This window comes from Podarcis filfolensis, assembly GCF_964270895.1.
Source record: "Podarcis filfolensis genome assembly, chromosome: 3".
In the NCBI taxonomy this organism is placed as follows: domain Eukaryota; kingdom Metazoa; phylum Chordata; class Lepidosauria; order Squamata; family Lacertidae; genus Podarcis; species Podarcis filfolensis.
The window spans coordinates 65,081,553-65,106,972 of record NC_139606.1 but is presented as its reverse complement, the minus strand read 5'-3'; the positions used below and the strand labels follow the sequence as shown (position 1 = coordinate 65,106,972).

The 25,420-nt window shown below is 41.5% G+C and overlaps 1 protein-coding gene across 2 annotated transcripts in view; it reads right to left on the bottom strand.

Annotated features, from left to right (window-relative positions):
* The window catches only part of SASH1 (SAM and SH3 domain containing 1), a 540,145-nt gene extending 516,200 nt beyond the window's left edge, over window positions 1–23,945 (bottom strand). The window contains exon 1 of one of the 2 annotated variants that reach the window (XM_083607936.1): window positions 22,671–23,945. In XM_083607936.1, the coding sequence (XP_083464062.1) occupies window positions 22,671–23,159 (489 nt within the window). In that variant the 5' untranslated portion in view covers window positions 23,160–23,945. The remainder of the gene's footprint in view (window positions 1–22,670) is intronic. The other variant, XM_083607939.1, reaches the window with a different exon arrangement.
* Window positions 23,946–25,420: the final 1,475 nt, after the last annotated feature.

Sequence of the window (25,420 nt, the reverse complement as noted above, 5' to 3'; positions counted from 1 at the left end):
AGAAGCAAAGCCCAAATATGAGAACCATTTATTATTTCCTATGGAGTCCTGGGTATTTTAAAAAAATGAAATGTTATAAACTTCCAGTACACCACTTTTGACTATCTGCTATTCTCCCTTTTTCTCACTCACTCACTCACTCACAAACACACTACCTCAGCATACCCTTTACAGATTACTTACATATTTTTGAATTATTATTATTATTAGTAGTAGTAGTAGTACTACTACTACTACATTTATATACCACCTTTCAAATGAACACGGTTTCATTGCTATAGAACATGGACCATGTCTACCAAGTAGTGTTCTTCTTTACGATAATTTATAATGAATCCAGACCATGCAGGAGAAATTATGTTGGCCTGTTCTTAATGAAAACATTATTCAAGTTCCCTCTTCTTTGGCCATGTCCTTCATTCTCTGGCATTTCCACTGCTAAGAATGAGAAGCATTTTCATATGGTTCTTTGAAATTATCAAATTATCTCTAGACTGGGGTGGGGAACTGTTTTGTGGGTATTGTTGAATTCACTGGGACTTAATTCTGAGTAGATATGAGAATCAAGGGCAGAGGCCGTGTTGCTGTGCCTAGATCATGTAGAGTCCATTTCACATCTATAACGCATAAAGTAGATTCTTGTTTGCACTTGATCCATATAAGTTCAAGGAAACAAAAGAAAAATTCATTGGGACAGTACAGGCGTCCCATCCCCCCCATTTACTTGGGGGTTAACGTTCTGGGGCCTCATGCACATAAGTGAAATCACATCAACTGTAGAGCACCATCTAAGAAACCTCTGTTTTTTCTCACTCTCCAGTGTTCTCCCCCAATCTCTCTCCAATCCAGACCAAAATATCTAGAGTTGAACCTCTGGGGCCAACAGGCAGCTAGAGGACACAAGGGAAAGCTGCTGCTTCTGTGCTATGCACAACATCAACCGTTAGGCGGGAAGGCTGAGCAGTCTAAACAAAGCCCCGTTGCACTTCAGGTGTATTCAGGGCTTCTGCTGCCCTCACCTGGATATCCTCTTCAGGCTCCAGGGAGGACTTCTTGCGAGCAATAAGGACTCCAGCTCTCTCCTGCCATTTCCTCATTTGATTTTGTTTTTTTATTTCTTGGCACGGCACATATACACAGTTGCACGCAAGCAGAATGCACATAAGTGGGGGGGGGCCTGAATATATGTTTGAAATACTGACAGCTGACAATGGTCTTTCTAGGTGTGCATAGATATGCAACAGTCTTTAATTTATCATATAATTTATTTTTTGGTCCTTGAGAATAAACTCCAAATTTCATGAAGAACGTTAATAATTTATGCAGGATTATATAGCAACAGACTACAGGGTATTTATATCTGAGTGTATATTAAAGCTTGGATGCATTTTTTTCATTTACTATATTGTCCTCATTCATGAGATGTCCTTGGCAACTAGTGATTTATTACACCTGTTCCAGGAACCAAAATGAACAACTCTGATTGACTGTAATAAATTATTCTGGCTTTCAGCAACTCTCCTTCATCCATGTGGCTGCTGAATGGTACTCATTTCCACCCATGGAACCCAGGTTGGTATAGTGTATGTTCACATCTAAAATGAGCATTTCAGCACTTTAAGTGATATAGAACTGAAGCATTAATGCTGAAGTTTATACTATTGGCAGCAAACCTAGGCTCATGTTCACATGAAGAAACAGAACAAGACTTAGGGCACTACTTTTTAAAGAATAATCTGTACTTCTGTTCTCTCCTAACTCTTCTCAGTATGAAGCAAGGGACTAAACGTACAAGGCTATGCATATCTACTCAGAAGTGAGTACTTAAAGTAATTTGTTTATTTTTTGTCAAATTGTTATTGGGGTAAAGTGACATTTTTTGTTCGCGTGCTGGTGTCAGATGAACAGATGGAAGCAAATGTCAAAAACTACAACTGAGCCCATGATCACAGAAGCTCACATTTATGTGCTTTCATGTCCCCCAACTCTCACTAACACAATGTGGGAACCATTTATATGTGTGAACAGAACCTTCTGAAGAAACCTGTGAGGAAGGATTATTATGATCCAAATAAACTGAAGTAGATTAGGTATTTCCCCTCCGGGGCAAATCCTCACTAGACATTCACCTTCAATAACAGATTTAGGTGGCTGCAGGAGGGAGGGAGAACCGCAAAAAAAAAAAAAAAAATTCTCCCATTCCACTGGCAAAAGCATTTTCATCATCAGCTGAGTGACAGTGTTGGATACAACTCATTAGGTTTACATTTTGTACTATGCCTCTCTATATAAAACGCTTTTCAGCTGATTCTGATAGGCTTGACACTGATAAATTTTGTAGTTACTACCAATAAAAAACTAATGTGATTGGTTGCACTCCCCTCTCTTCCACAAACCAAAGAAACACACCCCGCAACGTTTTAGGCAAATCAGTCTGAGAACATGGTTGGTGGTTTAGCATAGTCTGCTTATTATTCTGGGATTGTGTTTTTATTGTTTTAAAAATGGGAGATAAACCATTCTGGTTACATTTTAAAATAAATACTGGAATATTATATATATTTTAATACTAGTAACAACAGACCGAAACTGTTCATCCAACATACATACATACATAAATAAAACAACAACAACAACAACATCATATTGCCCTATACCTGCAGGTCTCAGAAGGTGGCTAACATTTTTGTATATATTTATGTTTCTAAAACATATGTCATCCACTTGGTATGCTATTTATAAAGACATAGAAACAAAAAAAAACTCTGCAGACTAATGTGTTAACTAGATATGACAGGCAATAATTAAAGAATTAGTCTAAACAAAACTGTTCACTGCTGCAATTTCTGTGTGGGCACTGAAAATCTCTATGACATTTCTCCTTACAAATGCATTAGACATGACAATATGACAGAACCATGAATGTAAACACAAAAAGTGTGGTGACTAGGCAATATGAATTCTGAAGAACTACTGTAAAAGGATACAGAGAACCTATTTCAGCTGCATCTGCAACAACAGACATTTTACTACAGGTATGTCTGCTTCCCTTCAAATTGCACAAAATACATTACAAGAAAATTCTAGTTAAAGCAAACATCTAGAAAACAGTTTGTGCTATTCAGTCAAACTAAAGCAATCAGCTAAGAAAACCAATTAAGTACCTTACATTTTACCAGCTGAATAGAGATGGCATAATTTGTTATCCAGATGACAAATAATAACGAACACATAATCTCTAGAAACTTCCAGATGAAAGAACTGGAAGGAAAGTGTGAAGGAGACATGGTAACCTCCACTAAGTGGCAACCTCAACATAGCACAAGGACATCACTACAGTAGTGCAAATTTTCTTTGGCTGCTGTAGCATTGCTTCATGAGCAAAAGAGGGTTCATGAGTAATCTCATTCTGTCCAGGAGGCAAAACTCAGTGACAGGATTGCACTGCAAAAATCTCATTCACATTTCCAGTTCCAAATACATCATATAATAAATATGACCTTTTAAAAATACTATTCCTCATTAATGCATTTTATGCAACACACCCACCCACCAATACAATCCAGAATCTTTGGGTATTTTTAGGAGGCAGGAACAAGCATAACAATAAAAGTATGAAAATGTACTTCTTGTGCAGATTAATGCAGGCAATCTCAACATTTGCAAAGTGGAAATAATTCACAAGACAATGTAATTTATACCATACTGGTTCCCTTCATTTCACTTTAACTTTCAATTAATTTAAAATAACAAAAGGAGATGCAAAAATGATACATGTGTTCTTCAGTGTACAAGGTTGTAATTAATATAACATCTGTTTCAAATTTATTATTATCTATTAACAAATAAATAATTTTACAGCTTTCTAATGTGTACCTCTTAAGCTTTAAATCATTTGACCATAACTAATAAGCAGTGTAGTGTCAGGAGTACTGTAACTACAACCTTAGACTGCAGTTTTGTGGAATGTAAATCATCATCACTTTTAATGCAAAAGCAACAGCAAATCTCTATAATTACTGGGTGCATTTGAATCACTTTTATGGTTACTGCTCAAGACCCATTAAAAATCCAAAACACTGCACTGCACAGGGTATAAAGCTGGAATTATGATGCAGTACAAGCTGTAATTGAAATCCATAAATTTCCTCACCAGTATTCAAACTTATTTTGATGCCAGGAATTGCTGTCGTGCAGAAATGACTTTGAAAACATTTACTTTGTCTTGCAAAGTGGTTGTGGCAGCAGGCCTTTGGTGTTCTGATAAGCTAAAAGTGTACAAATAACCTTGGTGATTTGTTTCTAAAGCTTATGTTTAACATGAGTGAGTTTGCTCAAGCAGCAGCAATGCAGAAATTATATCAATTGGCGGAAGCAAGGGGGGTGCTATTCATGCTCCAAAGTCTTTTCTATGCTGCAATTCAAAAAAAAGTAATGATAAGTTTTGTCTAAATTTTGAACAAAAACATGAAAACTTCAAGACATAATTCAGTACAAGACATAATTTAATAGTTAAACACTCACTTGTCAGATGGTAAATAGCTAAAAACCTGAGAGTCAGGTTTCACAAGCTGGCTTGTCTAGTTTTTCCTATACCAGTTTGCTCTTGAAATATTTGCTCTCTATTGTAAATACTCTGCTTAAAATCCCCCTCCTTTGCTCCACAGATGACGATGATGAAGAAGATGATGATGATTACAAAATACATATTGTTCATATTGAAGTAGTCCCAGTGCTTTTTTTTCTAGAAAATGGTGCTGGTACTGCAGGCTCTTGTACAAAATATATTATTGGGGGGTTGGGGGGTTCTCCCAATTTAGTTGGATTATGCACTCATATCCAATGACATACTTTCTAACTAGACACAAAACATTACTATGAGAATGCAAAATTCAATATGAGGTATGTAGGTGCAGCTTTTGTACATAATAGTATTTAATTCATGATGATTTAAAGAGATTTAGGGGTGTGTTGTTCCCCTGTGCACCACTACTGGTTCCAAGCAAGTCTCTTACAGGTGGAGAAGTGACAGGCTCAAAGGGGCACTCAGTACACCTCACGGCAACTATCTACAGTGGTACCTCAGGTTAAATATGCTTCAGGTTACAGACTCTGCTGACCCAGAAATAGTACCTCGGGTTAAGAACTCTGCTTCAGGATGAGAACAGAAATCGTGCTCCGGCAGCAGGAGGCCCCATTAGCTAAAGTGGTGCTTCAGGTTAAGAACAGTTTCAGGTTAAGAACGGGCCTCCGGAACGAATTAAGTACTTAACCCAAGGTAGCACTGTAATTCTCTGGCACCTCCAGTGCTTACTTGAGAGCAAGACCTGTGTCAGAATTTAATATGAACTGCTGAACACCTAAGCTTGCAATGGACAGCTCAAGCCAAAAATTAAAACTTTTGAACAAGGGGAATGCCCTGAGTACGTGTGCAGGGAGTTGATTTCTAAAAAGATAGGAGGTGTCAGGAGCTTGCATATCTGTGGAAGTGTTTTCCTCTGATTCCTGCGCTGAGGGAGGAGACATGACTATATTTTCTTATTGGTGAAGAGTGGATAAGCAGCATTTGAAGGGCAGTCTATTCAAAGGTTAAAATTAGAAAGAAGAGGAAGAAAATGCAGAAAGGTATTAGCTGGCTGGCAAAATGCAAAGAACAAATTATGTGTCCTGGCACAAAATGTCAGTGAAGGATTTAGTGGCAAATATTACTTTGGACATCGCAGAAGACGTTCACGGTGCAGAAATCAGTGCTGGTGCAATGTAGAGATATTCTGAGATATATCTCTACACTCCGTAGGGATTGTGATATTGGAGGCCACTGGCATGTAAGGTAGGCATAGCAAAGCCTGGGTATGCACACTGACTGTGCAATGGCTACTTCATTCTATTTCTTGAGCAAGCGGAGAATCCAGCTGGAAAACAGCAGTTTCTGGATCTGCTCAAGAAATGCCTCTGTTCCAGTCAGAATTCTGAATTCCAGCCCAGATAACAACAACAACAACAACAATTATTTATACCCTGCCCATCTGGCTGAGTTTCCCCAGCCACTCTGGGCGGCTCCCTGTGGGAATGTTGAGGGTGGCAGGAGAGGATATATTGATTGTTAATATCCTTCCTAACTTGGGCTAGCAAGTTTCTTCACTTAGCTTCTTATGCAGCAGGAAACTGGTTGCAGACTCATGCGAGCCTCTTAAGACAATAAACAATTCAATCTGGCTTGGCCAGATTGAGATATGTTCTATTATTCCTGGTAAGACCCCTATTATTCTTTTATCCTAAAAGAATAAAGACACAACAGTCTTATTCCTAAGTAACAAAAAGTAGTTTTACTCATGATCAGGCAGAGCAAGCTTTAGGCTTAAAGTTACAAGCATGTACAAACAGGTTTACCCCATATGGGAGATAACCTGGGGAATCAGTCCAGGTGAATCAGGAAGTTCACAGGATGAAAAAGAAGATCGAAGAGAGGGAGGTGGCTGTGTGACTTGGCCTTTTACCAGGTCTGGAAAGGTCATGCCCACCTACTAGTCACATGCAAGGAAGGATGCTCCAGGCCAGGAGGAACAGGAAGTTTCAACTGGCTGGACCAAACATTCCCTTGCATGTCCACTCTAGCAAAATAAGGAATGTTGTATTTGACTGCTTCCAGTGGATTACATCCCACACTCCCAACAGAATTAAAAGCACAATAAAACATCAAACGTTAAAAACCTCCCTAGACGGGGCTGCCTTCAGATGTCTTCTAAAAGTCAGAAAGTTCCAACTGGGGTGGAATGTGACATCATCCTTATGAAACGTGCTCATTCAAATAAATCTGTTCTTATGTTCTGCCTCAATCCACTCAGCTACTACCACACCATATGGTTTGGATGACAAAGTGAACTGTGGTCATCATCCAGGCAGATGCTCTACAATGTACAATCTACATCCATAAACTTGGTTGTGAATAAGTGGATTTGCAATCATGATTCCATGATCTGGGATGCCACCTTATCCAGGAACCAATTCTGTCCACCTCTGTTGAAGATTTTCTCTTAGACAAACTAATGCTGGCTGCAAGTTTATGTAGGACTCCAAATGGAGAATCATTTTGTCAAAAGGGCCAGATATCTGATTTACTACACATACGCACCCTTTTATAATAGCTATATTTCAGTCATTTCAAGTACTCTAAATAGTATTACACATCATTGCTCATATGTCAATAGTTGAATTTTATAGTCTTAGTTGTTAATAGATTGCTTGCTCCTGAAGAAGGATCCTGTGTTTCAAAACATATTGAGCTGTAATGGATTCCTAATACTTCTGAGAAAAAGGTTTCTTCTATTTCTGTTCTTTGTTTTCTGTACCCTTCCTCCTTTTTTGTACTTCACATACTCTACAACAATCCTAACCAGGGATGTGGAAAAAAAGTAAGCGTCTATGAAGACTAGAGGAGATTTATTGTGCCTTTTGATAATTTAAATTTCACATGAAGAAATATGTCACCTGCTTCAGGCACAGAAAACTAATAAGCTAAAGCAGGGATGACATTATTCCTTCCCAGCTTAAGATAAGAAGAATATCTAGAGGAAAAAGTTACCCAGTGGCAGCAACTGCTAATAAGGATATTATCTACCAGGCTTTTATTTTCAGATTTTTCTTCTAGGTTCATTCTCAGAACTTACACATTTCCTCAGTTATTTTAACATTTTCATTTTCTTTGTCATCAAAAAGAGAAATAGAGAAACAAATGCTGGGTGGGATACAAAGCTATAAATTGAAAACATGCCATGTTAGAGATTTTTTTCACATGCAATTAAATTGGAATTAAATGGGGAGAACTTAGAATGTTAGATGAAATCAGGTTTCCTGTATCAGCAGAACATTCCTAGTTCTTCGATATAAAGTAAATCAATTCCAAATGGTAAGAACTCTATCTCCTTTTAGGGCCTGGTTATGCAACCAGTTCCTCTGAGATAACTGGTTTTGCTTCAATTTGGTGGTGGTGATCAGAGTCAGAAGTGACTTGGGAGAAAAATATCTCAGTCTAGTTCAGAGCCTGATTCAGTTGACTTCAGAGAAGTGACAGTGTAGACAGTGTAGACCGGGGGTAGAGGTTCGACACTCTCCAGATACTGTTGGGCTCCAACTCTAGCCTGCATGGCCAGTGATCTGGGATGACAGGAGTGGTAGTTTAGCAACATCTGAATGGCCACAGGTACCCTGTCCCTGGTGTAGACAATACTTAGATCATTACTGAGGGTATCTAGAAGTAAATGAAGTAAAGATCTATTCTATGGCAAATATATTCTACAGTGGTACCTCGGGTTACATACGCTTCAGGTTACAGACTCTGCTAACCCAGAAATAGTGCTTCAGGTTAAGAACTTTGCTTCAGGATGAGAACAGAAATTGTGCTCCAGCGGTATGGCAGCAGCAGGAAGCCACATTAGTTAAAGTGATGCTTCAGGTTAAGAACAGTTTCTGGTTAAGAACGGACCTCCGGAACGAATTAAGTACTTAACCTGAGGTACCACTGTATATCTATAGCAGTATCTTTTCATACCCATCCTACTGCTGTTTGTCACTCTCTCTCTCTCTCTAGTGAATTGGAATCATGACAACTGTAGTTTTGTGAGTGATCAGAAATCCCTAACAGAAAATTCTCACAGTCCCCAAAACTCTGCAGTTTTCATCATTCTCTAAAGATAAGCATTAAACTGCCATAAAACATTAGACATATTAAGCATAGATATGCTGTCCCAGAAAACATGACAGTGAACAGTGGTGTTTTCCTCAAATAATATTAGACCCTAGACTTAGGGATTCCTTGCCCATTTGGACAAGAACTAATGATTCAGCAAAGCAAACCTAGGATAGACTTTAGCTTTGAAGTCCTCACAGAATTTACAAATAAGCCATAAAGCAGCAATAACCATTCATTTAAAAGAAATAATAAAGGTATACCTAAAAAATCAGGGGATACACTTGTCCTTTCAAAGCTCATCTCAAATGAAATGTAAAGCTGAATAACTGTATTCAGTAAGGTAAAGGTAAAGGGACCCCTGACCATTAGGTCTAGTCGTGGCCAACTCTGGGGTTGCGGCGCTCATCTCGCTTTATTGGCCGAGGGAGCCGGCGTACAGCTTCCGGGTCATGTGGCCAGCATGACTAAGCCGCTTCTGGTGAACCAGAGCAGTGCACGGAAACGCCGTTTGCCTTTCCGCCAGAGCGGTACCTATTTATCTACTTGCACTCTGACGTTCTTTCGAACTGCTAGGTTGGCAGGAGCAGGGACCGAGCAATGGGAGCTCACCCCATCGCGGGGATTCGAACCGTCAACCTTCTGATCAGCAGGCCCTAGGCTCTGTGGTTTAACCCACAGCGCCACCCGCATCCCACTGTATTCAGTAGCATATGCCAAATGTATTCCCCAAATACACATGCAGGATACCTGATGACATATAAATCCACTTATTACTAAATAATAAACTTGAAATGGAACTCCTCTCAGAGATAATTTTATAAGAGGACATTAATGTTTCTAGCCTAGTCTAAAGGTGAAATGTTGTTAATATAAGGAATTGCAACATCTCATGTCAGCAGTAACTTTATCATTTATACATACGTACATTTTGAAGCATTAAGAGCTCTTTCATTTTTTTAAAAAAACCCTCTTCTTAAGAAAGCAATCGAAATAGCATAAAATATATAACTGACAAGTATAATTATTCTTCATACTACTGCTTCACCTTCTGATCATTTTCTCTCATGGAAGAAAAACTATCCCCTGAGGATTTTATTATACCCTTTTGCTACATATGTGAGCATGAATTTGACCTTGGAAACTGGGACACTCCATCAGCCTTATATTTTAAGGGTTTTCTATAGCTTCAGAATTTGTCTGTGTAGAAGTCGTTTTAATGGGTGAGATCCAATTCAATTTTACAGCCTCTTTCTTGTGGCAAAGCTGGATTACTGTATAATTTTTAGACTGCAAGGAAAATAGTTTATTTCAACTTCTGCCTCTTCTTCCTTAATCCCCGAGAACTAGGTCTTTTGGTTTTAGAACTATTTTAAAAAGAGCCATTTAAAATGATCTTTTCTTGAATGTTCTTCCCTGGTCCTACTAAGAAAATGCTATATTTGCTCATATTGGGGAAGGAGGAAAGAAGGACAGAGGAGTTTTGGCTGGACATACACAAAGGAAGAAGATGAGGGAATCCCCCTTTACCAGTACAAAAAGTTAGCTCAGTACCACCCTATATTACTAAATTGGTGTTCCGTTTAAAAACTAACATAACATGGCAAATGAAAGCTCTACATCACTATTGTAGCTTGAGTCATACACATTGCCTCTAATTGTTGTAGGAGCCATACAACAAGCTAAGGGCCTGTGCCTTGGCCCTGTATACCTGAAAGAGCCTCTCCACCCCCATCATTCAGCCCAGACCCTGAGAGCCAGCATGGAGGGCCTTCTGGCGGCTCCCTCACAGTGAGGCAGAGGGCCTTCTTGGTAGTGGAGCCCACCCTGTGGAACACCCTACTATCAGATGTCGAGGAGATAAGTATACAACCTTTAGAAGACATCTGAAGGCAGCCCTGTATAGGGAGGTTTTTAATGTTTTACTATGTTTTTATATATGTTGGAAGCTGCCCAGAGTGGCCGGGACAATCCAGTCAGATAGGCAGGGTACAAATAAAATCATCATCATGAGTTCAGAGTGAACTATGATGTACATAAGGATCTTTGTTCAGAACTGCAGCAGCTCCAGAGCAGGGTAATGACAGGCCTGGAAATTGAGGAACAGTTCAAAGTGCTGGGTACATTTAGCCTGGAGAAGAGAAAAAAAGGTGGCATACCAATCTTTGAATTGCTTTGAAGGATCGCCATGCAAAGGGTGCGGAAGACTTATTGTGTACTGCTCCAAAGGGCAGGACTAGAACCAGTGGGTAGAAATTGTAGTGATACAAATTTGGCTAAGTATTAGGAGAAAGTTCCATACAGTAAAAGCTGTTAGACCAGGCTTCCTCAACCTCGGCCCTCCAGATGTTTTGAGACTACAATTCCCATTATCCCGTCCACTGGTCCTGCTAGCTAGGGATCATGGGAGTTGTAGGCCAAAAACATTTGGAAGGCCAAGGTTGAGGAAACCTGTGTTAGACAGTGGGGTGGACTACTAGTGCCTCAGAAGCTGGTGGGCTCTCCTTCATCAGAGGTCTTTAAGCAGAGGCTGGATGGTCATTCGTCACAGATGCTGCAGTTGCATCCTGCAATGCATCCTGAACTGAGCAAGGGAGATTGGAAGGGACCTGATCTTCCCCTCTTCCTGCAAGGCTCATTTTTCAAGTTAAAAAATGTGTGCCAAATATGTTTATACATTTAACCTATCATCTGTTTTGATAAAAAGACATAGGTTAGTGTCTTTGGTCCATGCTACAAAATATAGACCAGGCAAGTAATATGTTCTTCATTAATTTAGCACATTATGTCCTTTCTCTCATCTGGGAATAACTGCTACAGTACTATTCATGTCTTCCAGACATACAGAGGACAATGTAAAGAATGGGGTTTTTACTATAAAAACTAGTCCATGGAGCCAAGATAATATATTGTAATGACAGCATTTAAACCTTATTTGCCAACAGTGTCACTAAAGCTCTAGTGTACAGGCAAAGTGGCAGATCTGGGAGTGTTTTACACATCCAGCACATTCTGCTGCAGAGTAGGTCTTAAAATAGAACACCTCTGCTAAACATAGTACTGCCATGATGTTTTAATAAATGGGAATCTCTACAGAGTACACAATCTCCACAATTTGTCAAGATGAGTATATCAATGTATGATGTAGCATTATCCAAGTGAAAAAGATTGACCTAGTTATGCTATTTTAAAAATAGCTACCTAATTTAAACTGACCAAGCAAAGGGAATTTCAGACTTGAAATTAATTCTTCATTCTTCATTCTTCAGTCTCACTCTCACTAAGTGCTCTAGGGAGCATGGCAACACTATCTAGTGGTGCACAAAACAAATCCTGCTAGTGATTGTAATGTTTGTGATTCTAGAAAAACGCCACAAAACATATGCCTTGCATATTTTGAAAAGAATCTATTAGCCACTGACCAACTTTCATGGTGCCTACAGGAAAATTCAGTTCAAAAAGCAAATAGAGCCAATAAGCAAATGATACAGAAACCTGAAATTGAGAATTGGGTGTGCCATTTTTTCCCCCTCTTTAGAAACACATTTAAGGCAAAACACTTCTAAGTGCCTTCACTTCAGCTTTTATTTTCAAAAGCATATCACAAAGTTCTCTCTGTATTTGTGGTGGCAGATTTCCAGTGGAATAGTGACTAGGACAATATCTTGTTAGAGAGTCAGTACACATGAACTATTCCATTAATTAACTCCAACTCTCAGCAACTGCTAGTTGAGAACACCAAAGCACCATGAACTGTGGGATGCCCCAACAATCCTACACATAAAAAACCTATATAAGAAGGCTCACAAGTATTTGTGGTTGAAATTCTCATCTCTGAATACTAGATATAAAGTATTTTGGTTTTCTGTTGCAAACTAAGGCAAGGGGGGCAGATCTGGCCCAATTCTCTTCTAAATCCGGCCTGCGGATGGTCCAGGAATCAGCGTGTTTTTACATGAGTAGAATGTGCCCTTTTATTTAAAATGCTTCTCTGAATTATTTGTGGCGCATAGGGATTTGTTCTCTTTTTTCCCCCCTTTCCAAAATATAGTCCAGCTCACCACATGGTCTGAGGGACAGTGGACCAGCCCCCTGCTGAAAAAGTTTGCTGACCCCAACATACCCTTTCAGGGTCCTCATCACTGAACCAGCATCAGACTCAATAATTTTGAAGTGTAACTAAGCAGCTTTCAAAGGCTATTGTAAAGCCTAGCTATGCCAATCAATATTGTAAAAATTAGTTCAATAAATAAATAGCATGCAAGTACTGGTTGCTTGCTTTCTTCAGATTTTCTGTTTATGCAATATACAGTTGGATTTATATATGGTACAGGAATTAAATCCAGTGCAGAATGTGCAGAGTGCTATATTTAAATAAAGTATATATACAAAGAGGAAGGAATATGCTTATTTAAAGGTATCTAGTGGGAATGTCTGAAACTATTTTTAGCTTTGTAAACACTGCTAGCATTTTCCTAGAAAATCTTGTATTGTTACTATTTATGCACAGCTGCTTTTGTCAATGGAAAGACTTCCCAAGATACATTTGAGAACATGAAATACTTGTATCTGGGCCAACTCTGAAAGAAATCTCACATTCAGCCACAGAAAAGGTTAACGCTAAATTCTGCATAGCAGTGCACTTGAATTTTTCTTTTACTGATAGGAAACAATGAAAGTTTTATATTTTTGTCCAAGTTTTAAGTCAACCATTTTAATATACTGTTGACAGCAGCTACCAATACATCTAAGATTTTATCTCTGAAAAAATGTATTTTATATAAACTAGGAGTGGGGAACCTATAGCCCTCCAGGGGTTTTTGGACAATGGTACCTATCAACCCCAGCCAAATGAAGCCTTATACCAAGTCAGGCTGCTGGCCCATCCAGCTCAGTCTACAATGACTGACAGGAGTTCTCCAAGATTTCAGGCAGGGGACGTACCCAGCCCTAGCTGGAGATGCTGGGGGACTGAACTAGGGACCTTCTGCATGCAAAGCAGATCTTCTACTACTGAGTTGCAGCCCTACAACACTGTACAAACTTGAGGAGGAAGATGGTAGCCAGTGCCACCTACTGAACTGGTTATAAGGGCTAGCTGAAAACAGACTAAGGATAACGAGTCTTTGTCCCATTTGCCCTAATGGACTAGCCTCCACTTATGCAAGTAAGTGCCAAAAGGGTCAGCTGTTTGGATTTGTTTTCATGCTTTTGTGTTTATTTGCATGTGTCTTCATTTTTATCATTTAAGGTCTAAATATAGTTCAGTGTGTGCTCTCAAAGTTACCTAATCATCAGAATTTACTGAACAATGTTGTGAATGTAACTGAATTTTTACATAATCCTCAGTTTTAGTTTTATAAGATGTCTCCACAGTAGGTAGTGATATGTCCATTGATTTATGTTTACTGTGGCCAAACAAATCATCATTATTAAGATGAGGTGTTTTTAAAATGTGTGCTTCTGATTTAGCTACTTCATTTTGCCCATACAGTACTCTGAACAATTCTCCATGGAACAAAAATTGAATAACGTTCCTCAAGAAAGGGTCAGGTCAGGTCATTTATTTCAATTAGAAGCACTAATGAAATTTCACTAAACTATTAGATACCAGTTAGTCCTTATATAAGATAAATAGAATGCTTAATTCCTCTTGACATGTCCCACAGTTATGCAACCCTGAATTTCAGATATGGCCATTAAAACCCCCAAATTCTATTCAGTTTGAATAATTTTTCAGACATTTTAGTAATCCTTTATTAGCTGTATAATTAATAATTCATTAGCTGTGCAGATTCCTATCACTGCTACTTTTCAGATACAATATGGAATAGCATGCTTTGATCTAGAATGAAATTGAGCTCACCATACCTAGGCTGTTGATTGGTGAAGTTCATTACCAACCCCATCTTTTGTCTCTAAAATGAAAATTTATATATAGCATTCTTAATACTAAATTTTCTAGAGAAAGATACCAGTTTTCATTTCATCTGGACAGCTGTGAAGTGTAATTCTTATTTCACTGGCAATCTTCTTTTCCATGTCTTATGCAAAAGAAGTCACAGCCGTAAAATTTACTGCACACACATATTGTGAGCCCATTCTGTACCCATGTCCTACTTGTTCATGGAATGCTAGACCCTATCAACTCACTTAGTTACAATGGTACCTCGGGTTACATACGCTTCAGGTTACAGACTCCGCTAACCCAGAAATAGTGCTTCAGGTTAAGAACTTTGCTTCAGGATGAGAACAGAAATCATGCTCCGGCGGCGCAGCAGCAGCGGGAGGCCCCATTAGCTAAAGTGGTGCTTCAGGTTAAGAACAGTTTCAGGTTAAGTACGGACCTCCGGAATGAATTAAGTACTTAACCCGAGGTACCACTTGAGAAGGAGGAAGATGGTAGTAGAGTCCTGCCACAGCCCAAGCTTGATGCCATGTGAAGCCCAACAGAATAGAGAAAAAAAGCTTCCCATGGAACCCTACGCAGTAAATAAGAAGTGATAAAACAATAAAAACACTTTAAGAACAATTCCAATACAGATGCAAAATGGGAAACTTAAAGTCTTGTTGAAAGAGGAAGGTCCTCAGTAGGCACCAAAAAGACAACAGAGAACATGCCTAATAGTTAAAAGGAGGAAATTCCAAAAAGTAGGTGCGCCATGACAATGAAGACCCAATCCCTATTATATCGGAGTATCTTTCATACTTCTTTGTCCCAAGCTGTATAGGGCTTTATATACCAAAACCAGCACCTTGAACCAAGTCAAAAAAGCTCTTTTCCTATTCCAAGTAAATACCATTTTGTCGCACCAGCAGCTGGCTTACAATGGTATATAGGGTTTGGATTTTTAAAAGAATTTTCATCTTATGGTTAACCCTAATTCTTATCTTTTCAGTAGCTTTATTTTGTTGTTTGTATGCCAGATGCATTTGGGGGTATGGAATAATTTGAATGAAACTAAACAGCAGTTATCAGGAATTATTATTCAATTATTTTCCCGAGGAACATCCTACACTAGGTCATTAATTGTACTTATTTCTTGCATTTATATCCTGCCTTTCCTCCAAAGAGAAAATCTTCTTAAATAATTTTCTTTTGGTTTCTTTCTTTCTTTGCCATATACAGCATTATGCCAGTTTAATTCCAAGGCTCATTCTTCTGGTTACGACATTGCATTACCTGTTTTGAAAATGTAGAATAGCACATATGCGCTCCAACTGTAAACTGCTTGCATCCCAAGCAAGTACATGGAACTAACTTCCAGAGATTGCCTTTGTGCATATGTAAGTAACTTGATTTTCAAATGGCACTTTTAAATTTGAAGTACAGATATTTTTATCCTCTAAAAATGCTGAAAAGTTTATATGCATAAATACTGATTGGTTATTCATGTCATACATATAAGTGTGTTTAGTACAGTTTCAGATCCTACAATGTTAATGATTATGTGCTATGTAAATGAAAAGTTTGTTTTGTCATTCAGTTGCTACTTCCTAACTTCAGCAACATTCCCCTTTTATTTACAATACAAGAATCTGGTAAATGTGTATGGCAATAAAAATGCAGCATTTTGTTGGCTTTTTAACTGGCGCATACAAAAGTCTTCTTCACTGAGTTACCATACCTATAAAATACCACAATCCAGTGCAGAAATGGGAAGGAGCTAGTTGGGCTGTGTGTTAAAAACTGTTTTAGCATGTTCAAAAACTTTGGGGCAAAGAAAGAAACCCAACCAGGTATCAAAGCCTTAAGGCTACTTACCATGTTGCTTGTAGAAGATGTATTATTAACATTATGTCTTAAGGCATATGCAAATACAACCAAGAAATGAGAACATATCTATCACAGAGAGAATACTGACATGTAAGTTACAATTAGTAACATATTTTAAGTCACAGGTCCATGCAATGTGCAACCCAATGCACCCATATCTCAAATTACAAATCATGTACATGCAGCAAGGCAGCTGGATCATGTCTAGGGGCACATGAGTAGCCTAGAGCCAATCTCATGATCGACTACTATTTAGATGCAGTCTTCATATACCGTATTACATAAGAATCTAAAAGCTGCATTCCCAAATGTCACAGTAAATGTAGGTAAAGGTAAAGGGACCCCTGACCATTAGGTCCAGTCGTGGCCAACTCTGGGGTTGCGGCGCTCATCTCGCTTTATTGGCCGAGGGAGCCGGCGTACAGCTTCTGGGTCATGCGGCCAGGATGACTAAGCCGCTTCTGGCAAACCAGAGCAGAGCATGGAAACACCGTTTACCTTCCCACCGGAGCGGTACCAATTTATCTACTTGCACTTTTGAGGTGCTTTCGAACTGCTAGGTTGGCAGGAGCAGGGGCCGAGCAACGGGAACTCACCCTGTCGCGGGGATTCAAACTGCTAACCTTCTGATCGGCAAGTACTAGGCTCTGTGGTTTAACCCACAGCACCACTCGTGTCCCTCACAGTAAATGTATATACATACAAACTACACCCAGAGATTTGTGAATATGTGTTTTATTGAAAAAAGGAATATGAAAAACAGGGCCTACAATAGGTCTACTTTCCTTAAAGACCTGCATTTACATCAAGTGAATGCAGGTTGTACTAGGCATGGTGCAATGCATTAACACAGAACAAACAATTGTGTGCTCTAAATCAGGGGAGGGTAATCTGTGCCCCTACAGATATCTATAAAATCTAGTGCAGCTGATCTCAGTGAGGTGCAGCTGATCCCAGTGAGATACAGCATTGTCAACAAGTCCCATTTACAAAGGAATTATTGGAAATTCACTTTAAGCTCCTGATGGTTGCTCTGATGCAACCATGTCCTTCATGATCTTAGGTGTGAGGCAGGTGGGCATGATTTTCAGAGAAAGTCTTCACAGGCCAATTCGGGACCCATGTGGTCCACAGATTCTCCATTCCTGAATGATATAATGGATTCCAGCATGCAGCTACCAGTAACCCATTTCTACTTATACTTGGTGGTCCCAGGCACCTGTCTCTACTCACTACTGCTTCCCTAGCTTCACTTTGGCCTCCTACAGATTCAGGCCTCCTGTCATCTTTACCTGCCGTTCCTAAGCAAATGCACTACAGACAAGAAGAAATGGTCCTCCCCAATTGCAGTTGTAGCACTAAACTACAATAAGTAACTTTTCAGAGGCTCTTTAACATGCAACTTCTACATGCAGCTAATCAGAGGTCTTTGGCCACAGGTAAAAATTATCCCATTCATTGGGGGTCTAAAGAACATTGTAACTACGGGATCTATTTAATTGACCAGATTGAGCCTCTCAGCACCGTATCTGCAACGTAGAAAGAATAATGATACTGTCTCAGCTACCTTACAGGGATGTTGTAAGTTATACTGAGAAAGTATGTGAAGCACTCAAGTGCTTTGAAGACATGAAATGTGAGATACCAGCACAACACATTATTTTCAAATATTAGAAATAATAGAGCCAAAGAATACTGTATATGTTGATACATTTAAGCTGATCTGTGAAACTGTTATATTCCCATGCTGGGTGCTACGTTTAAGCTAAATACTCCTTGTCTTATCCAGCAGACCACACATAACTGTAAATGCTGGACAAGTGGAGTAAGGGTCATCTTATAGTGTGAGTTCATTTCTCCTATATGAAGCTATAGAGTACTAAAACTGCATAAGTCACAATATTTCTCTAATTTTCTGGATACTGCCCAGTTGCTTTATCACTATCATATATAAGGAAATCAGTGAAAAAAGCATTCATTTGAAAATCACAAACCTGAAATTGCAAAGAACTTTATATTCTCTAACCATAACAGCAAGATGTCATCAAGGAAGCAGGCAGTTTATCTCTGCAGGAGAATTTCCGAGACCACAATAACAAATTTTGTTTCAATAGAAGGACTGCATTTCTGTTTTTAAATAAACTTTCAGGGACAGTTTGCTTCTTGTGGCTTTGTTTTAAACATACTTACTTAAAATATAAAATAAAATCAGCCTTACACCAGATTTATTTGCCATTTATTTGCAGAGGACAGAAATTCACACACTGTCTTTGCCAATTATATTATACTTCCAGTCCACTGAATGTGGTTTGCTGCTGCTGCTGTCAGAAGTTACTTACTGACAAAACCAATCTATGCAACAATATCATGGAACACAAGAAAAGACTTTGTTTCATAGCCACTGTATTTTTAAATGCCATTATACATGATACCCTATTCCTACTAGAGTGATATAGTTTGCATAGTCATAAAACTATTCTGATAACTGCTCTGGCTAATTTTCAAGTCTTTCCTCTGACAACTTCTAAAAATTAGGAGGTTAGGTTTTTGCATGTGTGTGCACATGCAACTATTATTTTGCATTAAATTCTGACACACATTTGACAACCAGCATGGCTCCTACCTGACACCTCATTTGATCAACAGCTTTCATAATATGAAATGGCCAGCATTTCCAATAGCATATCTCCATTGGGTGCACCATTGTTTTATAGGCTGACACTATGGTTTGCCCTTCCCTTAAAAAATTGTATTTCCAGATGCATTCATTTATCCATTTGCATTTAGAACTGTTTTTGCTGCAAGTTGGCCAGCCATCATCCACTATACTGTCCATGATGACTGTGAAAAATATTTTTGTGAGCTAAAAGGCTAAGAGAAGCTTACACTATTATTGCATTACAGAGACCAGATTACAGATACCAATTTCACCTGTCATCCATATAAACCAATTTTGCAGTGAAAATAAATTAGTTTGAAGTTTCTGCATAACCCAGTTCTGATAATCAGGAAACCCTATTATGCTGTTGTCTATGTCTCTTGCAAAAGCATGATTTTCAAAAAGGCAAAGAATTCAAGGCAATTACTGAACTCAGTGGAAAACTTGCAGGTGTTGGCATTTGTCTTAAAAATCATTAAAGCACGTATCAGCTATTACTAGTCTCAGTGTCTCCTCGGACATTTAACATTGACCTCTTCCCTCACAAAAGGTGGATTATAACACTTTAGCTATGTACACTTCCTTGGGAATAAGAGTCACTGGATTTAGCATCACTTCTGAGTGAGCATGGATAGGATGTACTGCAAGTTCCAGGAGCAGCTGAAAATCCATAGGACAACTTTGTGTTTTAGAGGAGTCCTTCAGAATGCCAAATAAGTTTGTCCTACAATATATTTTTCCTTGATTTCATTAATTAGTTTCAAACTTCAATAAATGTTTGGATCCTGCACCCTTACCATCACATGGAATTTTTTAAAAAAATCTTGCAGGCTTTTACCAGACACATTTCCCACCACCAAGAACTAAATAGAAACAAGAAATGCATCACCATTAACTGTCACCTTGTTTCACAAGTATTCCAAGAAGCACTAAATTAAAAAGTCATCTAAGCAGTATAATAAGACCTACATACATACAGTACTAAACAACGCTCCTCAAGTTCTGTAACCAAACTTCACACAGTAGAAAACTTCTAGCCTGGTTTAAAACACTACAACTCCACCCCCATTCATCATGCCCACAGATTTTCCAGCAGCTTGAAAACAAGGGTAATACAAATCCCACTTTCAAACTCCAGACAAACTTCCAACATGCAAACTCAAGTCAGTGAGTAAGCAAAAAAAGTTCTAGTTAACTCTTTGCAAAATGTGCCATCTGTGATATTAGAGTGAGAAACGCAAGAGAACTCCTTTAAAATGAAAAGGCATACAGCCAGAGCTGGTCCAAAACATTTTGAGACGAACCACACCATGGCACCCTCCACAGCCTCTTTAGTGAGATGGAGGTGATGCTGTGGAATAAATTTTGCTTTGTCTGAAAAAAATTACAAAAGCAAACTTCTATATAAGACTCCACTACACACCATTCTAGAGCCCCCCCATGAACCCTCGAACTTGCAAGATGTTAACAACTTTTTGCATTCCAGTTCTGATACCAAGGATCATTGTGTGAGCTCTGTGTTGCCCCACCTCATCCCACCTGCCCAATGCACATAGTAACACACTCAGATATCTGGTTCAAATCACACCTTCCTGTAAAACTCACATGGTCACCTTGAGTCAATTACAACCTCCCACCCTAACCAACTCACGGGATTGTTGTAAGGAAAAAGTGTGCAGGGGAAGGAAAGTTCAAAACAAGTCCTCCTGCCCTAGAATGCAAAATGACCACCTTTGCATTGCATGGTGCCTTGCAGTATGCACACATACAGTGTGTACACACAGAGATAAAATGCACCCAATATCCAATTATGAGATTAATTTTACAGAGACCCTGTGACAGCAACCCTATGCACACTTACTTGTGAGTAAGCCCAGCTGAACATATGTCTGAGTAAGCATGCAAAAGTTTCTGCTGTGAATCCTAGACTGCCATGAAGCAATTTTTGGATACTAATGGATTTACCAATTTTTATATTAGTTGAGATAGTACTCAACTACTGTCTGTAACAATAATCAAGTCAAGAGTACATTCCTAAGACTCTCTACTCAGAAGTAAGCTGCAGTGAATTTAATTAGACTCACTCATAAGTAACTTAAGTATAGGATTGTAGCCTCAAGCTACAGCTCTATGCATACTTACATGGCAGTAAACCTCAATTAGCAAAGTTGTCATTTACTAAATAAACATGGATGGGATGGGTTGGTTTTCTCTTTATGGAATGAGAGATCTCTTCCCCTCCCCTAACACAATTCAAATAAGGAACTGCTCTTTAAATTAGGTATGGCACTTAACAGGAAAGTCTCTCAGCCATGCCCTCCCTTCAACATGGAGATTACAACAATGGACTGTATGTGCATCTGAATGGTAGAACAAAGTTTTAAAATGTTATATGTACTCACATTTGCCATATAAAGTAAGGTATCATTTATATGAATTCCTGCCTATAGATTTACCTTTTCTAGGTGTCCAGTCGCAACTACACTGTCTGAGATGTTTCAGTTGTATTATTTCCACAGCCTGCCTGCCACTTTCACCCAGTGGGCTGGGGTGAAGCATGAACAATAACCAGGAAATCTCTTCCCCAAACAAAGTTGTCAGTTTACTTTGCATATTCAGCATTGAAGTGCGGGCGCTCTTCTCCCTCGTCTATCTACCACTACAAGTCAACCTCCATTATATCCTGGGGGGGGGGGCGCGGAACAAGGAAGTAGAAAACCAGAAGGCGCACATGTTTATGTCCTCTATCAACTCCCTCCGTTTCTTGCTCATTAGCTGCCAGAAAGGGAGCGTCATTTGTTGCCCTCCTCTCTATAGCCTGTTGCTTCTCTCCCCAGCGCCCCGCCCAGAGACATGGAGCTGAACTCTCCTCCTTTGCTGCTTGAATTTGTTCAGCGGCACCTCCCGCTGCTTCAGCTGCACACTTGTGCCACCAGCAGCATCAGGGCCACTCTCCCAGCGCATCATGCCTGCCCCCCTTTTGCCGGCGCCTCAACCGCCGCTTCCTGCTCCACCCGGGCGGCTGCCGAGGCGCGCTGCTTGACTCGCTCCCGGGCTGCCCCGAAGAGCGCGGGGAGGAAAACGGTGGTCCAGGGCGAGTCAAGGAGCGCGCTTCTGCAGCCACCGGGATCGTGGGACAGCAGGAGAAGGCTGCGGCGCTGGGGGCACCTGTGAGCATGGTGGAGCTGGACAGTGGTGTTGCTGCTGCTCCTGGCGAGGCAGAAGGAGGTGGGGGGCACTTTGAAAGCAGACACTTCCTCTCGCCACAAGGATGACAGCAGGGCAGCCGCCGCTGAACAGATTCAAACCATCGAGGCGGCACCGGTGGCTCGTTATTCGCCGCTGCCTGGGGGTAGACTGGAGGCTTTGTCCAGCTGGCTACTATTGCCACTTGTTATGGCGGGCGCCCAGCGGTGAACAGCAGGCGCGTCGCGGGTATGTGGCAGCGGCAGTACAGCCGCGCTCCCGCAACTTGCCGCCTGAGGCAACCGCTTTCTCTTGCCTAACGAGCCGGCCGGCCCTGGGTGCAACTGCAGCAGGGCGCTTACCTTGTTGGAGTAGGGGGGTTTGCTGAGGTTGATCCCATCCCGGATGAGTTTGTCCCTGATCATGATTTTCAGTTTGAGCTTGGGGTAGGTCATCAGCTCCAGGCTGCGGGTCCCCACTTTCCGAGGGAGCCCCTTCTTGTTCCCCTGAGGATGGCGGGGTTTAGGAAGTGGCTCCTTCCAAGCCTTGGCCTCGTACTGCTCCACCAGGTGGCTGGTATAGATCTCTGGCGAAGGCGAGCTGGGCTGGGGCGGCTGAGGCTCCAGGGTGAAGTAAAGCCCGGCGGTGGTCTCGTCTTCCTCCCTCAGCCTCTGCACGGCTTCGTGGAGCCGGCGCCTGTGCTGTGGCAGCGAGACCCCGATGGCGTCCAGGTCCGGGTCCCCGATCTGCTTGCACACCTCCAGGTCGTCATAGCCGTTATCCACAAAGGACTCCGCGTACTGAGAGAGCTTCAGGGTCTTCAACCACTCGTAGACTATGTTGGCGCACATGATGGATGGAGGCTGGAAGGAGGAATCAGCAACAAACTGCAACTTCGCAGGACTCCAGCAGCTCCCTTGGCGGAAAAATAAACCCCCAGGGAAAAAAATCCAGATGCAACAGACATCCGTGGAGAGAAAACAGCGAAGCCCTCGGTCAGCAAAACACCATCCCCAGGGAGAGACGAAACGTTAAATCCCAAAGCAGCAGCAGCAGCAGCCCTGAGGCGACTCGCCTGCTAAGCCCACCTTCTGGCTGCAGTCGCTCTCCTCCAAGCCACCAAACCTGGAAACCTCGGGCTCTCAGGAGGGCTCCCTTGAGCGGCCCCCCATCCCCCAGAGCTCTCTGCCCGGTCCCATCTCCAGAGCGTGCGCCAGTGACTGCCTCTCTGCCCGTCTCTCGTGTCGCTGCCTCCCCTTGGGTTGGCTTTTGTTTCCCCCTCCTGTGGCTTTTATGGCTTTGGCAGTTCCTTTCCCCTCGTCAGTCTCACCTGCCTCTGCCCCTCTGCCCGGAACGACGCTGTGGACTGGCTGGCGAGGTTGGGTGCGCGCCTGGATTTTAATCTCGCCCCGTGTGAAGGTGGGGAGGGAGGACCCCAGCACGCTCTCCCGGCGCGTGCGGCAGCCTCGCCGCCTTCTGTGCCTTCGCGTCAGCCGGAGGGGGGAAACAGAACACGCTGCCCTCAGCCCTCGCCTCGTCCTCCGGCTCGCAGGTCCACCCAGCCCGCCACACTTCGCCAAGCCTCTGACGAGTCATCCGCCCTGCTTCTCCCTCAGGGAAAGAAGGCGGCGAGCAACTGACATTCGCTGTACCTCACCGAGCGAAGCCCAGAAATTCAACAGTTTCCCCGGCTCCCGCCTTTCCTGCGTTTAATAATGTCTCACCTGAAGCCTTGGGAGAGGGAGGAAGGCGTTTTCCTCAGCGGCGACAAGTCTCATTCTTAAGTATTTGAAAAGTGTGCTTAAGACTGCCACTTTTATTTTGAAGGAAAAGCAGCCAATCAGCAGCTGTTGCTCGTGAGGAGAGGAACCGTAAACAGCTGTTTCTCTCCCCTTTTCCCTGCCTTGTAGCAGCAGCTAGGAAAGAATGGCGGGAAGCACCCCTCAGACCTCCCCGGCGGGGCTTCTCGCTCTGCGCTCTGGCTGCTCATGGGGTCGGAGGGAGGGGCAAGGGTGGGAAAGCAGGCAGCTGCTCCTGCTCCTAATTCCTTTCACCTGCCCACCTTTTCATGGCGGATTGGCCCCACAGGGCTGCAGAGGGTAACCAGAAGCAGCAACCTCTGTCCACTCTCTTCAGGTGGCGCACTATAGGCGATAGCCGTGGTCAGCTGCCTGAGACAAAGGGCAAAATGGAGCTCCCAAGAAGAGTGGCTGCCTCATCTTTACTTCAACGCAGAGAAAGCATTTTCCACCAAGGGCAAACTATGTAGTACACACAGTCCTCCACCAGCACTCCTGAGCACCTGTCACCTGAGGTAGCCACCTCATTCTGTATAGTGCTAGGGCCAACCCTGCAGGACAAGATGCTTCTTTCTCACCCTCACCTTTGAGAGGCACCATTGTGGGAATTGGGGCTGACTGTACTGTGCCCAATCCTCCCCACCATACCGCCCAGTGAAAGAGTGAACAGAAGAAGTGAACAGGCAGAGATCATGGCCTGCCTCCTGCCCTGCCCAAGTAGCAGCCTCCTCCTTTTGCTGGCTAGGCTCCAGATGACTCCACAGGGTGAAACCTTTCTGTACTACTCAAAGAGAAAGGATGTGCGAATGAGGAGAGCAAGCGGCAACCATCCTTTGATAGAGCTGGTAGAGATGTTGGAGAACCCTCAAATGGTTCTCCAGTGCTGCAGGACTTCAATATACATGCCACTAAGTAGAATAATAGCATAACCACCCCACCCCACTCACCATTCTCCCTCCTCCCCTTCCCCTTCTAATTGTTTAAACCAATTCATGAATCAAGAAATTATATATTGACCACTAATAATGAAACATGTTGTAGATATTTTTCCACATTTATTATGCTATTTTTGTGATATACAAATGACATGAGAAAACTTGGTATACTTATTTGTACTGTATGTACATTATTCTTGTTTATAAAACCCAATTACACATACACACACATGCCAAGGCTGCATCAAATGGGCCAGTTCAGGACTTCATGGCCTCCATGAGAACCACAGGGTTTCCTCAGTACATCAATGGTCCTACACATGTAGCTGGCTGAGCATACTCTCAACTTGGCCTTCATGTCAGAGCAGATTCATAATA